The 15,945-nt window shown below is 32.5% G+C and overlaps 2 protein-coding genes across 2 annotated transcripts; both read right to left on the reverse strand.

The window, feature by feature from the left end:
- Nucleotides 1-827: 827 nt before the first annotated feature.
- LOAG_03371 (hypothetical protein) lies at nucleotides 828-7,632 on the reverse strand (the record flags this gene model as incomplete). Its single annotated transcript, XM_020446300.1, has 19 exons — nucleotides 828-952; nucleotides 1,134-1,286; nucleotides 1,488-1,608; nucleotides 1,740-1,823; nucleotides 2,177-2,333; nucleotides 2,534-2,812; nucleotides 3,035-3,180; nucleotides 3,377-3,570; nucleotides 3,804-3,924; nucleotides 4,155-4,220; nucleotides 4,434-4,520; nucleotides 4,599-4,669; nucleotides 4,960-5,137; nucleotides 5,318-5,436; nucleotides 5,826-5,956; nucleotides 6,220-6,296; nucleotides 6,471-6,544; nucleotides 7,013-7,157; nucleotides 7,501-7,632. 19 exons carry the CDS (start codon nucleotides 7,630-7,632, stop codon nucleotides 828-830), a joined length of 2,460 nt encoding a protein of 819 aa, XP_020303338.1.
- A 2,507-nt stretch (nucleotides 7,633-10,139) lies between these two features.
- On the reverse strand, nucleotides 10,140-14,973 carry LOAG_03372 (zinc finger protein; the record flags this gene model as incomplete). The annotated part of the gene is made up of 10 exons (XM_020446301.1): nucleotides 10,140-10,735; nucleotides 10,996-11,156; nucleotides 11,376-11,453; nucleotides 12,270-12,397; nucleotides 12,710-12,910; nucleotides 13,133-13,365; nucleotides 13,610-13,686; nucleotides 13,958-14,100; nucleotides 14,408-14,707; nucleotides 14,938-14,973. The coding sequence occupies 10 exons, from the start codon at nucleotides 14,971-14,973 to the stop codon at nucleotides 10,140-10,142; spliced, it is 1,953 nt and encodes a 650-aa protein (XP_020303339.1).
- Nucleotides 14,974-15,945: the final 972 nt, after the last annotated feature.

Below are 15,945 nucleotides of genomic sequence, written 5' to 3' on the forward strand. Positions count from 1 at the left end.
GACTGGAATTGACATGACAAATTGAATAACATGCATATGCTTTGATGAACAATTCGTGAAAATTCAATTCTGGCTCACAAAATGGCAAATCTTTATTAGTACTGGGATGAAGCCTTAAGCCATATGATAGCCTATTTTAACCATCTTTCCTATAGTATAATCCCTTCCAAAGCTTATTAATCAACTCTTTTTGCTAGAAAATTAAAGCTGATTCCATATATTTTTCGGAATTAAAAACCAATTTTGTTTAGTTAAAACGTTTTTTTTTCTTAACACATTAGTAGTATAGGCAAATGAATATCTTTAGATGCATTGCTCCAATTTAATTTGTTGAAATTTTTATACTTGAAAAACTTGCGAACCGGGAAAGGACATAGATTAAAGAACTTGGCTATCCATGAAAACAACACCATTATAATACACGTATAAGGGTCATAACATGCGTCACATCAAAAAAAAAGGAATATATATATATATATACGCAGGGATGGTCATATTTTGTCCTTTTAACATATTTCCAATCATTTTCAAGACACGTATACTTTGTTAAGTTACAAAAACACGTCTTCCGCCACTAAAGTCCTCATTTTGCATGCTGAAAATTCGTTATGACAAAGATAAGTTAAGAATTGTCACTAACAGATAATGATAAATGCATGCATTCACTAAAAATTCCATATTTAAATGCGTTATTGGTAATGTTGCAATTTCATTTTCCCTTAATTTTTTAAAAATTGTCATCTGGAAATGGGCTGAATTGATGAAAAAAGTAAATAAAAGCGAAGTTATTTATGTCTTGATAATATGCGAAAAACAAATAAATGATTTCATTCTAAATATTTCGGCCTGATTATTTTGGGTAGTGTTATACGCCGTTCCGCAGGGCAACACTCCTTGTGACCAAAGTAAACACGTTGAGGGAATGAGATGATATTGCAGTTTCGTTCACTATCTGACAAAGAATTCTTGTGAAAACTTCATCAAGGAATCATTTTATGGTGACTTTTGCTAATTTGAAACGAAAAAAAAATAGCGACCAAGAGATGACAAAACATTGCAAGCATACATTAATGGTCATCCTTAATATGCATAGATGCTTATCAAACTTCAAGGTGATAAAAATAACGATTTACCAGAAGTAACAGATGTCTGAGTTTTAAGCTGTGTATACTTGCAGAGCAGAAAGATTTGCATCGTTAAAAGTGCCAGTGTGATTGCAGTAATGAAAAATGCAAGACTTTGCATGCAAAAGTGGTTGTCTTTTGAAAATTGCAATGGTATCATATCTGTAAAAGGATTTATAAATACCATTTAAAATTCGACTGCAAATGGATGAATATAAAGTGTAGCGTCAACTTCAAATGTAATATATTTTCAGATGTTTTGTTTATTAAAAAATGAGATTGAAAAAATGGCGAGGCGAATTAAACTCTTCTCTCTCTCCATTTCCGAAATATGAACTTTGCAATATTCTGAAATTAGCTTACTCTGATTTAGCGACTGCTCGTCGATTTTCGTTACATTTTCATTAAGCAGTGGATCGACATTTTCTTCAACAATCGTAAAGGTCCCAGTAATGAGCTCTCGTTTAACTCGCTGATGTGAGGTCTAAATTAAATTTTAATCGGATTAGTGTCATATGCAAAACTGACTTGTCATCAATGTTAACTCGACAACTGTAATTAAATTCACTTTTGAAAGTTTGAAATGTTTAAAAAAAAAAGAGGACATAACTTTACCTGATGAGCCGGTAAAGTAAAAGTTTCCCGCTTTTTTTTACCAGATTTTGTCAAACTGCCATTGACTTCTTCATTACAAGTGACCTATAATTCATAATTTTTGCCAGCATATGTTAATTTCTACATTACGACAACTGATAAACGGAAAGCTTGAAAGAGGAGAGCGTTTATTTTTGATACAATTATTCTGCTGTTCAGGGAATTTTGGTAATACATAAAATTCATTTCATTTTGCGCTTATGGAATCAATGATATCTGAACTTAAATTTATTTTCACTAAAAAGCTAAAATTTGCTTATACGATCCTTTTCAACCCTATCATGCTGTGGTTCTTTTCGTTTCAACAAAGGTTTCGAACTGGACGTAATCTGTCAAATTAAGCAAAACCTCGATTTCCACTCTCGCGTTAAAAAAAATCAAAGTAGTGAAATACAAACCGGTAAGCATTCTTCAATACAAATATCCACAGAGCAAAGGATTCGAACACGACGTGATCCGTCAAATCGAAAAACTTTAATTTTAGTCTTTAAACCATTATCAAACTGTATAATTGGATGTTGCATTAATAGATGACTCACTTTACTTTCAATACACCTATAAATTGTTTATGTAAACATAAATTTTTGTATAAAAAGGATTTTTTTTTACACAGGAACAACTTTGCCGAATACTTTAGAAGCTGGATGATGTCAGGCTATTTTGAATTGCCGAAAAATTAAGGACAAAACTAACACATCCAAGGTTCCAAAAAATTTAGGAAGAGAATAACAGGAACAGGAACAAGATTGTGATACTGAAATGTAATATGATATGGAATAAGCAATGCTTGCCCGTTAGCAATAAGCGTAAGTGGAGGTGGTAAAGGCGGCGTTCCATCCAAACGTTCTGCGATACATCGATTTACGAACAAACCAACATTATCAATACGGTCTTGTATCACTGTCCACCTCATCTCCAACTCTTCACCCATAACAGCGGTACTTACCGGTTGGTCACCACGGAATACCGTTAATCGCACGTGATCATTAGAAGCGGGACTGGATAACCAGCCTTGTGATGCTTTGTGTAAAAGTCTATCATAAAATCACGACAAAATAAGTAGTGTAATATTTATGCAAATTCTCTTTTAAACTCAATTATTCATTGAAATTAGCATAGTTTATATTTACATTGATAACTTAAACTTCTTTAATGCTTATCATCCAACATTTTTTGATTACATTACAAATAGAAATAATTAAAGATAAAAGTTCTAACTTTCAGTTATTATAACATGTAAATAAATATTAACATACACCCTATCCTGAGCCGAATCATTCGTAATTTGACCGTTTGAGTAATCACAAGTAATGTTGAATATCAAATCGTTGTCGGTCATCAGCCCTGGTATTCCCAAACCGTTCTTTTGGACTACCACAATGAAAGACCAAGTTGAGGGATTCTAGATATGGAAGGATCATATGTAGCAAAATAACGCCGATATAATTAATATAATTATCTGTGACATAACTTATGTGACAATACCTTTTCTACGAATCTAGTTCTTAAAGTACTGTGATATTATTTATGGTCCTCTTGAAAATAGAAAAAAAAAAAAAAAAACAAAAAATTTTAGCTGAAGTTACAGTAAAACGAACAGTTTCATAACCAGGACACGGTGGATTATCTTGACGGAGAGTGAACAACGCAATTTCCATTGTTGCATTCATTACATTACTAAATTCAGACCTGCATGTTGCAAAATGATCTTTGATAAACATTGCGCCAACTGTAGGTTTGGAAAAAAGCACAGATATCAAAATGCCAGCTGCGCCACATTCTGTTTCTAGTCCTGAATACGATATAGTTTATATATTTGTGGATTTTCCTTGCTTCAGTTTTTTCATCAGTAAAACTTTCATCCATTTCAGTTCAACTCTCTTTCATAAACACTAAACAAATCATTAATCCAACTTTCATGAACTGCTTTCAGATCATAGCTCTCATGATCATGGCTTTCATTGATATCAATAGGAACATGATTATCAATAAATGATAATAATTATGTTCCATATAGTCTCAAACTTTTGGTACCATTTAATTCTCTGTGCATTGTTGATATCGGCATCTGCATTTTGGTCACTTTATTTTCCTGGGGCATGTTTATAGCAATTCTGTAATCACATACATTATCGAAATAATCCACCTGCAACGAACAATCCATCAGTTATTCCTTACCCAGTGCTTATCATTTCATGAGTCTTTTCGATTTAAACATCCATTTGTATGTGCATTTATTCCGAAATTAAACCTTGTACTACCACTGCTATCATTAATTTGCTCATAACAACGCACTGGAATGTTATTAAACTCTATCATTGGTACATAATCAATTTGTATAAAACGTATGGTTGGAAATAATCCGGAAACACTAACTTCCGGAAGGTGCCGAAGTTGTTCATCTCTTGAATACTGACTCATCTTGCTTAAAACACACTCATCCTAGAAGAAATTCATCATATCAAATATACATTATTGTATACTTTCTCAAAAATTCTCATGTCATGTTTATCGTTATAACTTTCTTTCATCGATAGCATGCATCTATTTCTTTGCATTTTGTCCACTTACCTTCTCTATCTAATCATTTGTTCGTCTATCCATAAACTATAAAAATGACTGTCAACTAATGCGTTAATGAATATTAATTACTACCTTGTCATGAAAAAACATCACTGAACTGCATTGTTCACCAGAACGTAGACAAATTTCTAAACATCTTGTCATACTTGTTGTTATCACCTGTAATACTAACAAGTATCAGTATGTTAAAACATCATATATCAAAAATGGCTATCGTAGAGAAAAAAAATAGACAACCTTGTTTCCGACATTTAACAAAGCATGATTTGAAACATGTTCAAAAGTGATGTCTTGACATTGCATCAATCCTGGAGATACAGAAAAAATTAAAACTCAACTTTTGAAATTCAAATTTGGAGAGAACAGAAAGTTCAGAATTAGTCTAAAAGTTATGATTCTTTAAGTTATTTTGCTTGTAGTATAGGTTTAACAATAGAACCGCTCATTTTAATAACCAATTTGCCAGGCAGATTGTCAATTAGTTTGTCTTTCCACATTCCTGCACAAAAATTCGTGATATAATTTAAGGAAGCTAGCTGATTAGTAAGTAGTATCCAGAAATTTAGCAACTGTACTGATATGTTTTACGTTCAGCTACCTTTTAGGCAAATTTTTTCATAATAATCATATTTTTCCGAATCATCAGATATCTTTTGATTATCATCAGATGTTATTGAATGTGTTAGACCGGATTCTGAGGTCAAATGGCATGTCATTCTATCCTCACTATATGCGTATAGTTTACATGGAAAAGGTTGATCGTCAATTTTATTTTCCTGAAAAATGAAAAATTAACTGATACTTATTCAAAAAAATGATAGCATTTGTCCATATTGGCAGAATCGAGCCTATTACTTAAATGATTGAATTCGAAACATAGGTTTCAAAAATTTAAAAGGCTTGTTAACTGGTGATGGAAACGTTGCCTTTTTTGAACATAACTGAAAAGAAGTTACAAGGCAATAATTGAAGCATTGTTCCTTAGTCACTTGTTTTATCACAGTATCCGATTGATCGCTGATCGTAAATCTTCCTACCTTGATCCAGTGTGTAGTAAAATCAGTTGAACATTGCACTGCACATATGAAATTCATTCAGAATCATAAATTACTCGTTTATTCAATGAAAATTTTTCGCTTAATTTTACAATATATTTGCTGATTTAAATTTCAATAGATTTTTAAAGTTGTTAAAGTAGAAATGTTCAACATTCTGTTCTGTTATCCTGGACTAGAAAAATCAAATAGTACCTGTAATTTCTATTTGGTAAGGTTTGATCAAAAAACAAAGATAAAAAAAAGAACAAGTTAAATGATCAGACAGGTGTTACAATGATACCTAAATACTACTCCATCATTCTCAAATCAATCAACTTTTCCGGAAAGTTTATTATATCACTACATCATTCATTCAAAATTATTTATCAAAAGGATAACACGACAAAAAAATTACACAAAATATTACCGTCAAAGCAGCTATTTTCGAAATAATCCACCCGCATGTTCATTGTATCATTGGTTATCATATCTGCACTTGTTGCTCGATTCTCATCATTGAGGATGCATTCGCCGGTATCGTAGTAATACATTGTTGACCTACACAGTTTTTAGGAATGATATCATGGTATTATCAGAAAAATCGCTGCGATACTTTTTAGAATTATCCATCAAAATCATAAGAAATATGCTCATGTAAATTAGATCGTTAAAATCAATTTTTACTCTTATAATGAAATTAATTTCAATCGAATATTTCACTTCAGAATAAGTAAGAAAATTAATGAAAATTTTAGATAAAAAATAAATGTTGCTTTTTTGGTTAATTTTGACAAAAGTGGAATCTTGGGCTAAATTCATACCTGCAGTCAATTTCTATTTCCTTTTTAGCAGTCAAGCACATGCTTAAACATTCTTCCACAGATCTAACTTGTATTACCTGCAATATTTCAAGGTATATCTGGGCAAAATTCAAAACGGAATATCATGACAATATTGGTCGAAGAACTTTGTCAAAGAATTTTGATCAAAGGACAAAATTGTCAAAGAAAACGATCCTGAAGTTCATTTCATGTTTTTTATTTGAATGTGAAGAAAAATGGATAAACAAAACCTCTTTGGCGACTCCCATCAGAATATGTCCTGGAAGACGTTCGAAGGTATATGGCGATGGGCATATTTGTTCTTCTGAAATATGTGCAGAAACATTTTTAATTAAAAAATAACTTTGACCATTATCCACAATAATATTTCAAACTAAATTTGTTTTGTTACAAAGTATATCATCGCCCACCGGTCTAGATCATCTCTCAGTGTATCCTACCGAGAATACTCAAATCTTCCGTTATCAACATTTGTCCCTAACTTTTCTCATCTACAATACATTCATAATTTTCATCGTAAGAACAATCCTTTGTGGTAAATAGAAGAAAGCACGGAAAGATAGCAGGTGGGACAGTGATCATAAGATCATTTGACACTGATTGGTAATTAATTACTCTCGGATCATTCCAATTTTAAACGTCAACTGTGAATTCAAACTGCAAAACGTAAAAAGTATTTTTGCTGACCTTTCCGTTTTCGTACGTTAGTTAAATCTCAAAAGTTCCAAAAAAAGTTATTCACACGCTAAAAATTACTTCAAAATAACCATACCAGGAAGACAAAGTTGTTGAAATAATGCGACATTACGGACGGTTTTCAACGGTAACATACTATCATTCATTATACTTCCACTTCCCTCCTTCAGTAAACACCTCAATTGCATTGCATCATACTCAAATGAAGTGCAATCTACTCCCTAAAGAATTTGGTTGTGCAGCTATTGAATGAAAATGTACTTAAGTTTCCTCCAAATTAGAATATGGTCAAGTTTTGTAATTAAAAAGAAAAGGAAAAGGAAATTACGTAATTACGGATGCTATTTTATTTCAATTCTAATTTTATTACCTCTGTTATCAAAAAATATAATTTTTACTGGAGTGAATTGATTCGAACAATTTAATTAAATTAATTTGACACTTTTTATTTTGTTGTTTGAGAGTTTCAAATTATTTGGAACTTATTATGAGATATTTTCTTTTTAAAGCTATTTAATTTAATCTCCATTAGTTAAAGCAAATAATTAAAGAATCTTCATGCACCTGTACTTTGAATGTACATTTATCAGCACATTGTGAAAGTGTCAAATCTTCAAATACTGCTTGTACTCTTTCCGATGAATAGTAACCTTCATTGCGAATATATATTATCTTATTTCGTAATGCACACTTCATGCCTGTGAATGATTGCAAATTGGAGTTATGATAAGTTCCCCTCTTTGCTGAATGTTAATTAAGGAATTGATTAAAATAATAGTGCTATTTCAATTCCATCAGAGCTTATCAATTAAAATGCATGCACAATAGAAGTAATGGTACTATCCATATGATAATAATAGTGAAATTTTCGAAAAACTTTGATGTCGTCCATTTCTTAATAACACCTGTAGAAGGAATTAAATTACCGGTGAAAAAGGCATCGTGTAGGAATTAGTAATTTAAAGGAAATGAAAGACACTAACCAGTGATAAGTGTAGGATAAAACAATAAAATAAACATGAAAATGAGTTCGAACTGGTTGAATAAACTCATGATAGGTGACAGAATCTAGTATTATCCTAGAAAATTCGGTATAAAGGGACGCTATATACAACGATGCATGGCTAAAGAAGATAGGAGGAAGTGTGACCTGATTCTCCTTTACGATTCCATCTATAGATGTAATTATTCAATCACTGAGATACCAATCACTCCCTTTCTTGTTCAATAAGAATTCTGATGATATAACTCACCACCTATTATTCCTCCTATTTTATTCATTCCTGTCCTCAATTATTGCATTTCTTGAATCAGGCTTGGGAAGCACTGCACTGTATTACCTGTTGACCTTTTTGATATATTGAACATTCATCCTTTAACATTTTTGAAAGGTTAATGCTTTTCTGAATACATTTACTACTTTTTTGATTTAATCAATTGGTTGGATGAACTGCAAATGTGCGCCTCAATTTGTACAATTTACACATGATATTCACAATTTTAAAATGTATCAATTAATTTCAGTAATCAAATGCACTGTTATTAGCAAATTAACTTTGAAAAGGCTAGCTTGTCATCGTTATTACACATTCAAACAACATGCATGGGGAAAAAAAATTAAGTCTATATCAGTAGAATGTATGAAAAAAAAATCATTTAAATTGTTGTGTAAAGGATGAAATCAAAAAATGAAAAGAAGACATGGCTGCGTTTGAATTAGCTTGGTAAACACAAAAACAAGTAGAAAGACAACTTATTGATGAGATACTTTGACGAAAATATGAATAAAGAACAAAAATTAAACTAATAAAGATAATCAAAGAATTAGTTGGAAAAAAAGATTGGAAAAAAAGACACGAATCGTAATTGAACGCACAACACAATAAGTTGATAAAAAGCAAACCGTCAAAAATATCTCAAAGAAAAATAATTGGTAGAAAAAAAAAATTAATTAGCGGCATAAAACAAAGAGGAAAGACAAGTTGGTTTTTTTGTACAGGCAAAAATTCAGACTGAAAAATGACCAAGTGAAAATTCATTGTTTTGAACATGCATACATATACATTCTTTTATAGGAAATATTTGAAAAAAGAAAAAAAAATGTCACAAATTAACAGAGAAAGCCTAGTGAGCAGAAATCCAAAGAATTGGCTGATCCATACCCGGCAATTGTGCCAAAGTTCTTTCAATTTCGATATGTATGGCTACTTCAAAATATTGCAGAAATTGCGAAAAAAAAAAGACGTTAATTGCAAGAATATATACAATAAATAGTATATGTAAAATGGGGTAAAACATTTTGACAAAGTATATGTTATTGACAAACCAGTAGATATGCAGTTTGTTAATTCTGGAACAAGTATATAATGGACAAGTATATAATTGGAACAAGTATATAATGGACAGAACGATGAAGAATAACCAAAATAACCGATCGACAGACTTCTGCTACTTGAGAGCAAAAAAATTAAAAAGTTGAAAGGAAGGTAAGGAAACAGATCGACTTATATCAAAATATAGTTAGACTAGAATGAATAAAGAAGGCATAATAATTCAATAGAATATTGTTAATAAATCCATCTCAATAACGCCAAATAAACCATACTATGATCAAATAACATTTCACCATGCCATACGGGAGATGAATCGTTGTCGATCGTTGCTAAAATAAATGACTAACTACGATCATACTGTAGGTACTGTGAGATGTCACAGAAAAAATTTGCCAGGAATTTTGAAATTTTGAAGAAGTGTAGTAAGATTCAACCTACCAATATAAGTTATCAAACTTGCAACGATACAGTATATAGCACGTTTGTCCTAGTAATTACAGTATCGACAATCACAAAATTGTACTGAGGTACCCCTTTTCTTGACAGCATGATTGATATTACAATGAAAAATAGAAATATTACAACGAGAAGAAAACAGCTCCGTACACTAAAGGAAAAAAAAGAAGGAAAAAAAGATAGATTGATCTATTCCTCCTTAGTTTTCTGATAAAGCTCTCGAGAATTCACGAGTCCGATAGTGGCTTCATTCACGCAGAAATGTGAAATATCCTGAGCAATTGTAGCTGGCTTACATGCACACCATATCATAGGTTCACGCTCCAGAAAAACTCACTAAATTCGGATATAACCATGGATAGTAAGAGTTGAACTTTTGTTCCAGACAGCAACTTCGACATGAAAGCGATTGACCTATACGTGCATCGCAGGTTCATGCTTAACAGAAGTAGGTACAAAGTCATTTGAAATGTTTATTGCTGTTAGGTGAGGTGTAGACTGTTGAGAAGTTGAATTTAGGGGTGGTAGCGCGGCTATAGGTGGATAAACACTAATGGGCTGTGTCAACATATTGCACCACTGTTCCGGACATTGTAGAAGAAGTTGTAATTGCTGACTCTGAAGTATCATCTGCTGTGAGAATAGTGCTCCAGGTGAGTTACCACCTTCCAAAATTTGCTTGTAGGCATTTAACTGTGAATCGTATGGATCCAGCACAGTGTTTTTATACGGATCCGGAACAACTCCGTGAAAGGCAGACTGTTTGTTTTCAGTGATTTCATTCCCATATTTCATTACCTGCTCACTGGCCATACCGGTAACGGGATCAATTCGATTCAAATGATCCATAATTCCATCATTTGCATTTAATGTAGTTGTATTATAAGCAGTGCTTGCGGGTAAGGTTGGTAATTTTAGGCCCAATGAAGGACTGGTCAAATCTCGAACTGATGACACGGAAGGTGAAGTGGGATACTGGAGCGCTGCCACTGCTATTCCATCTGATATACCTGAAAGTGCATTCGTTTATAATGCTTATTTTTCGGAATGACTTTTGATATCATCCTTCAAAGGAAATCTTAAAATAATCCTGCAATTCAGCACTATCTTTGCATCAGTGATTATTCAACCCAAAAATAAACTTCGGGGATAAAAATTTATTCGCACCAATCATCACAAGTGTCGTATTTTCTTTCCTCCACTTTCCACTCTTGCTGGATTCTAATCAATATTCGTTACTACAACATCACAATTGAAGCCAGCAACTTACTCAAATATCTGGGCAATAGGCTATCTAGCGTTTTAGCGCTATCCAGTTCTGCATTTGGACTAGTTCGCTGTTGACAGTTTAAATACTTTTGACACTGCTCCAAATGGATTTTTAAGCCCACTTTCTGAGCATAGCTTTTTTCGCATGCGTTACATTTATAACTAAAAGAAACTGCATTCATTTCATATTTGTTAATTCATAATGCATCATCATCACCACATTTCCATCCCTTTTCACCGCAAAATTTCAATTCTAAATTTTAGTTTGTAATCTGGAGATTGAAGGGAACAACACTACGATTCAAAGAACACGAAAGGAAACATGTTCTCTGTTCACAGTGCAGTTTTCCCGCAAGAAGATACATATACAGCATAACTTACGGTTTTTCGCCAGTATGCACACGCTGATGAACTTGCATATTGCCCTGATTTGTAAATGTTTTATCACAAAAACTGCATCTGCAAAGTTGGGAATGGTAAGTGAACTTCAGCAAATTATATTAATTACATTCACAACCCTTATGGAATAATTATTGATCTTTATGAAACTTCTATTTTCTTTGTTTTTTTTCTTTTCTCTTTTTTTTTTTGAAGATTAATAAAGCTATGAGTTCCTCCCTTCAAAGTCTTTCGTCCCCAAGAAAAAGGTTTTCCTTTTTTTTTACTTTTTCTTTCAAAAAGCAAGAAAGATGCTGGTGTACTTTCATAGCGATCTGCTGTTTTGGTACTGAGCAGCACCTGGTACGGCAACCGTAAAACCATCACAAGCAGACACAAACATAATTAGGAAAGAGAATTTTCAAAAATGTCTCTTTTTTTTCTTTAAAAGAAAAGAAAGGCTTGATATCGAAATTCCACACGACAAGCATTTCAATAAGAATCCTGGGAATGGAAAGCAAAACGGAGAGAGCTCTATTCTTTTCTTCACTATTAATTCAACAGAGAACTAGTTTTTTGAACCTCGTCTTTTTTTTATGACGTCCGCTATTTCGACGTGATAAGCTGTCAAAGGCTTACACTGAAGTTATGATAACGAATTTGTGGAACTCATTCAGTATGGGAGCTATGTAATATTTCAAAGATCTTAGAGCTTGTTTTACAACACTTCATTTGCATAATTATCGCAGTTTGTCGTAGCTAAAGATGATTACACCATGGGAAGAATACTTCAATCGAAGGATATAACTCAAAATTATTTCAAATTCATGAATTTTCAACGGATGAAAATACATTTTCTATAAAAACAAAATAAGGAAGTTAATACAGAAAACGAACCGGAATGGTCGTTCACCAGTATGTAATCGAGTGTGAACATAAAGTGATGAGGCATAAGCGTATCTTTTTCCGCAATATTTGCAAACATACTCTGTTGGCTTCTTGCTTTGTATTATTTCGGGTGATGTCTAAAATTTGTATATATTAAAGTCTGAAATCGAACAAACTGAATGATTTATAATTGCCAACAACAAATTTATAGTTGCTCTATGAACAGATGCATTCAATAACAAATGGATATACTAAGCATGTAATAATTTACAGTTTAATAGTTATAATTACTCAAAGGCTTACTTAAATGTACTGCATATAGATATATTCTAAAATTTTAATTCAAACATATCCATCTAAAATTCTGAAATCTATGGACATGTGTAATTAGCAGAGTGTAGATGCAAGTTCAAGAAATAATAAAAATTAAATGAATGAAGAAAACGAACGCCCGGTTGATACTGATGTGTTGCTTCATGAGCAGTTAACTGTGATCTCTGGATGAAAGATCGTCCACATTGTATACAAGTGTACGGTCGTTCACCAGTATGGGTTCGTTCATGGCTCTGCAGATTACCTTGGCTAGCAAATGCTTTGGGACAGAACCTGCACACATAAGGTCGCTCACCAGTATGCGTTCGTACGTGTACCTACAAATACTGGTTCACTGTCGTCGTTTTGGTACCTCTCGTACATGTGATAATTATCAAAGACAGGAACTAAGCTATTTGGTCATTATATCGGGTGAAAATGAAAACATCTTGGCTTGTTAATTAATGCATTCATAATATATCGATCTCTCTTTTTAGTTTTGGTGGAAATGAATAATGTAAGTGATATTTTGCATAGCATGTAGCAATAAAAATTTTAACCTGCAAACTGCCTGCATAAGCAAAACTCTTATCACAGTAATGACAAATATGTTTGCGATCCGATTGCTCGTGTACTTGTTTCACGTGTAACTTTAGATAATTCTTCAATGCAAACGTTTTGGGACAATAGTCACATTGTAATGTCTTTTCACCATGAGTTTTCTTATGCGTATACAATGCTGAAGGTGACGATAAACATTTGCTGCATTTTGGACATTTGTAATTCCGAATACCTGAGGTGAAACCAATTTTAGTGGAAGTCTAGAATAGAATGAAGTTAAAAGAAACAAAAAAAAGGGAAGATTACAGCAACCAACTGAAATTGTATTTACCAAAAGAGAGAGAAAAAAAAGAATTTTGCAGGTAAATGCGCTGTATTTGATGATAATTGAATTTTTTTTCTTTTTGATAGAATTTTGTGAGAAAATAAATCATGGGAGGAGACGAGATGAATCCCGCTGTGGTAATGATACATACCCAAATGTGCACTCTTCTCATGAACGGTCTTTGTACCATACTGAGCAAACGTTTTGTCGCAGTATTTACATTTGTAACTTAAAACAAATTTACATTTTGTAACGCTAATTAAGCAAAACAACAGAAAACAAAATTGATCTTTCAAATTAATGGATAATTAAATTTGCCATAATCAAATACCAAAAATATTTAACGCACACAGTGAGATGCCAAAATTTCTCTCTGTATCTTTCAGTTAAAATTTTAGCCGTAAAATAATTTATATTCAGAAAGAGGAAAAAAAAACAGTCCTACTGAAACCTTTTGTCCGTCCATCTAAATAAACGAAAAGAAAAGTAAGAAACTAACGGCCGTTCACCGGTGTGAGTTCGTTCGTGAACTTGTAGCGTCGCTTTTTGTGCAAACTTCTTTTCACAGAAATGACAGTCAAATGGTTTCTCACCAGTATGGCAACGTTTATGAGATTCCAATATTGACAAGTAAGGAAAGGCCTGTGATTTTAATTTTAAAATTAACATACATTAAAAGTCAAAAATTTTCACGAATTAAAAAAGCATCTAAAACTTTTAAGTCACATTCAAAATTTGTAAGCTTAAAATTTAATGATTTTAAGTTTAGAACATCCTTTCCTTTAGCATTTGCTTTCATTTATTTTGGTCATGCCAAACATGCTACAATATCATTGGATTCATAAATATAACATGCCATATCGGTGTAAATGATGGAGTAAGCCAAAATATGGATCTTTTATGGCAAATTTAATATCTATAGTAGATGTTTAGATGATCGATTGACTACCTTGCCACAATCTCCACACACATGTCGTTTTCCGATATGATTGTTATTTGCTGCTGTTGATGATACCTGAGGTGGTAGTAGTTCGGTACTTGTATGACCCGTTTCGTTGTGCACAATGAAAAAAGGAGTTATTGGAAATTGTGACTGTGATGGTGTAGGTGTAGTTGAAGGCACCTGTGTTAATGATTCACTAAGTGAAGATGTTGCGGATAATGAGTCGGATAGAGGATAATCAGATTCGTCGGATAGAATACGTGCCGCATTTGATAATGCTTCAACAACACATGTATTTAACTCTTCCTAAAATATTTCAAAAGATCTATTTTTTCAGGATTTACATTTTGGCCGAATAATTGGCAAAATATTTCCCGCAGGAATTGAATTTCATTATACAATAATAGTGTTAAAAAATAATATCAAACTATCACTAGTATTTGGACATTATTCCTCCGAAAACATTTACAAGTTTTGATTTCAGAAAATCTGCACAAAACCTAAAGATGAAAATGAACTCAATTTTTGATGAAGACATCGATCGGTCTTCCTTTTCCCTTTAACGACGACATTCTTCCCTTTAGAAACAAATAAAATTTTGAAGGTGAGTGAAATGAAAAAGGAAGGAGAGTTATGAAAAGATGTGTTTGGGTAACAAGCCAACGATACAGTCAAAGAACTGAAAGGTTAAAGTTGACGAAGCTATGTGTATCCGACCAAAAACACTGATGATGTGGTTGTTAATGAGAATAAAACAGTGTAAGGGCGAACATTCCAAAAAAATGGTGCAATGTAGAGGGAGAAGATGAAATGACGAAACTGTTCTACGTAACTTGCACTGCATGTGCATTCACTATCTATCGCGTGCAAATGCTTTTTTTTTCCAAAATTTGGAAAAGAAATATAGCAAAAAAATTTTTAACGATCGTTCTTCATTTCTCTTGAAAGTTTTTTGAAATGCAACGGAAAAAAAGAGTCATTTGAAAAATTTTTATTTTATTTCAAATACATCTATAGCTACATAATATGCTTCCTACAGCCGTCAGCATAAATGTCTGTCCGATATATATGCATATGATGCATTGCTACTCAGTGTGGATCATCCTCTGATTTGTGATTTTGACACTGCTAGTGTCGCACACAGTCCTGAATTGTTTTATAGCTTGGCCAAATGGACTTACGTCTCAAGTGTGTTATGTTTTGTCTAGCTGTTGCTTTCAGTAATTAATGACTATGGAGGACACTAATCTAATTAAATAATAAAGCTAAATTCTTAAACCAATGTCAACATCAGCAGTAAGCACAAAACATGTATTTTTGCATTATATAACTTTCATCAATTAATTCTTTTTAATTACTGATGGCTCTTTTATTCAGTTTTAGATTCAAAAAAAAATCCTTTTTTCTTCCTCCCCGCTATCTGGAACACATGTCACAAAGTGCAATGTGATATAAGCCTGAACATTATGTCAAAAATGATTATCTATCATTCTTAATTAAATGGCAACATTGCTAATGAAATTATCTTTAATAAAAAAAAAAAA

This window comes from Loa loa, assembly GCF_000183805.2.
Source record: "Loa loa unplaced genomic scaffold supercont3.386, whole genome shotgun sequence".
Lineage (NCBI taxonomy): Eukaryota > Metazoa > Nematoda > Chromadorea > Rhabditida > Onchocercidae > Loa > Loa loa.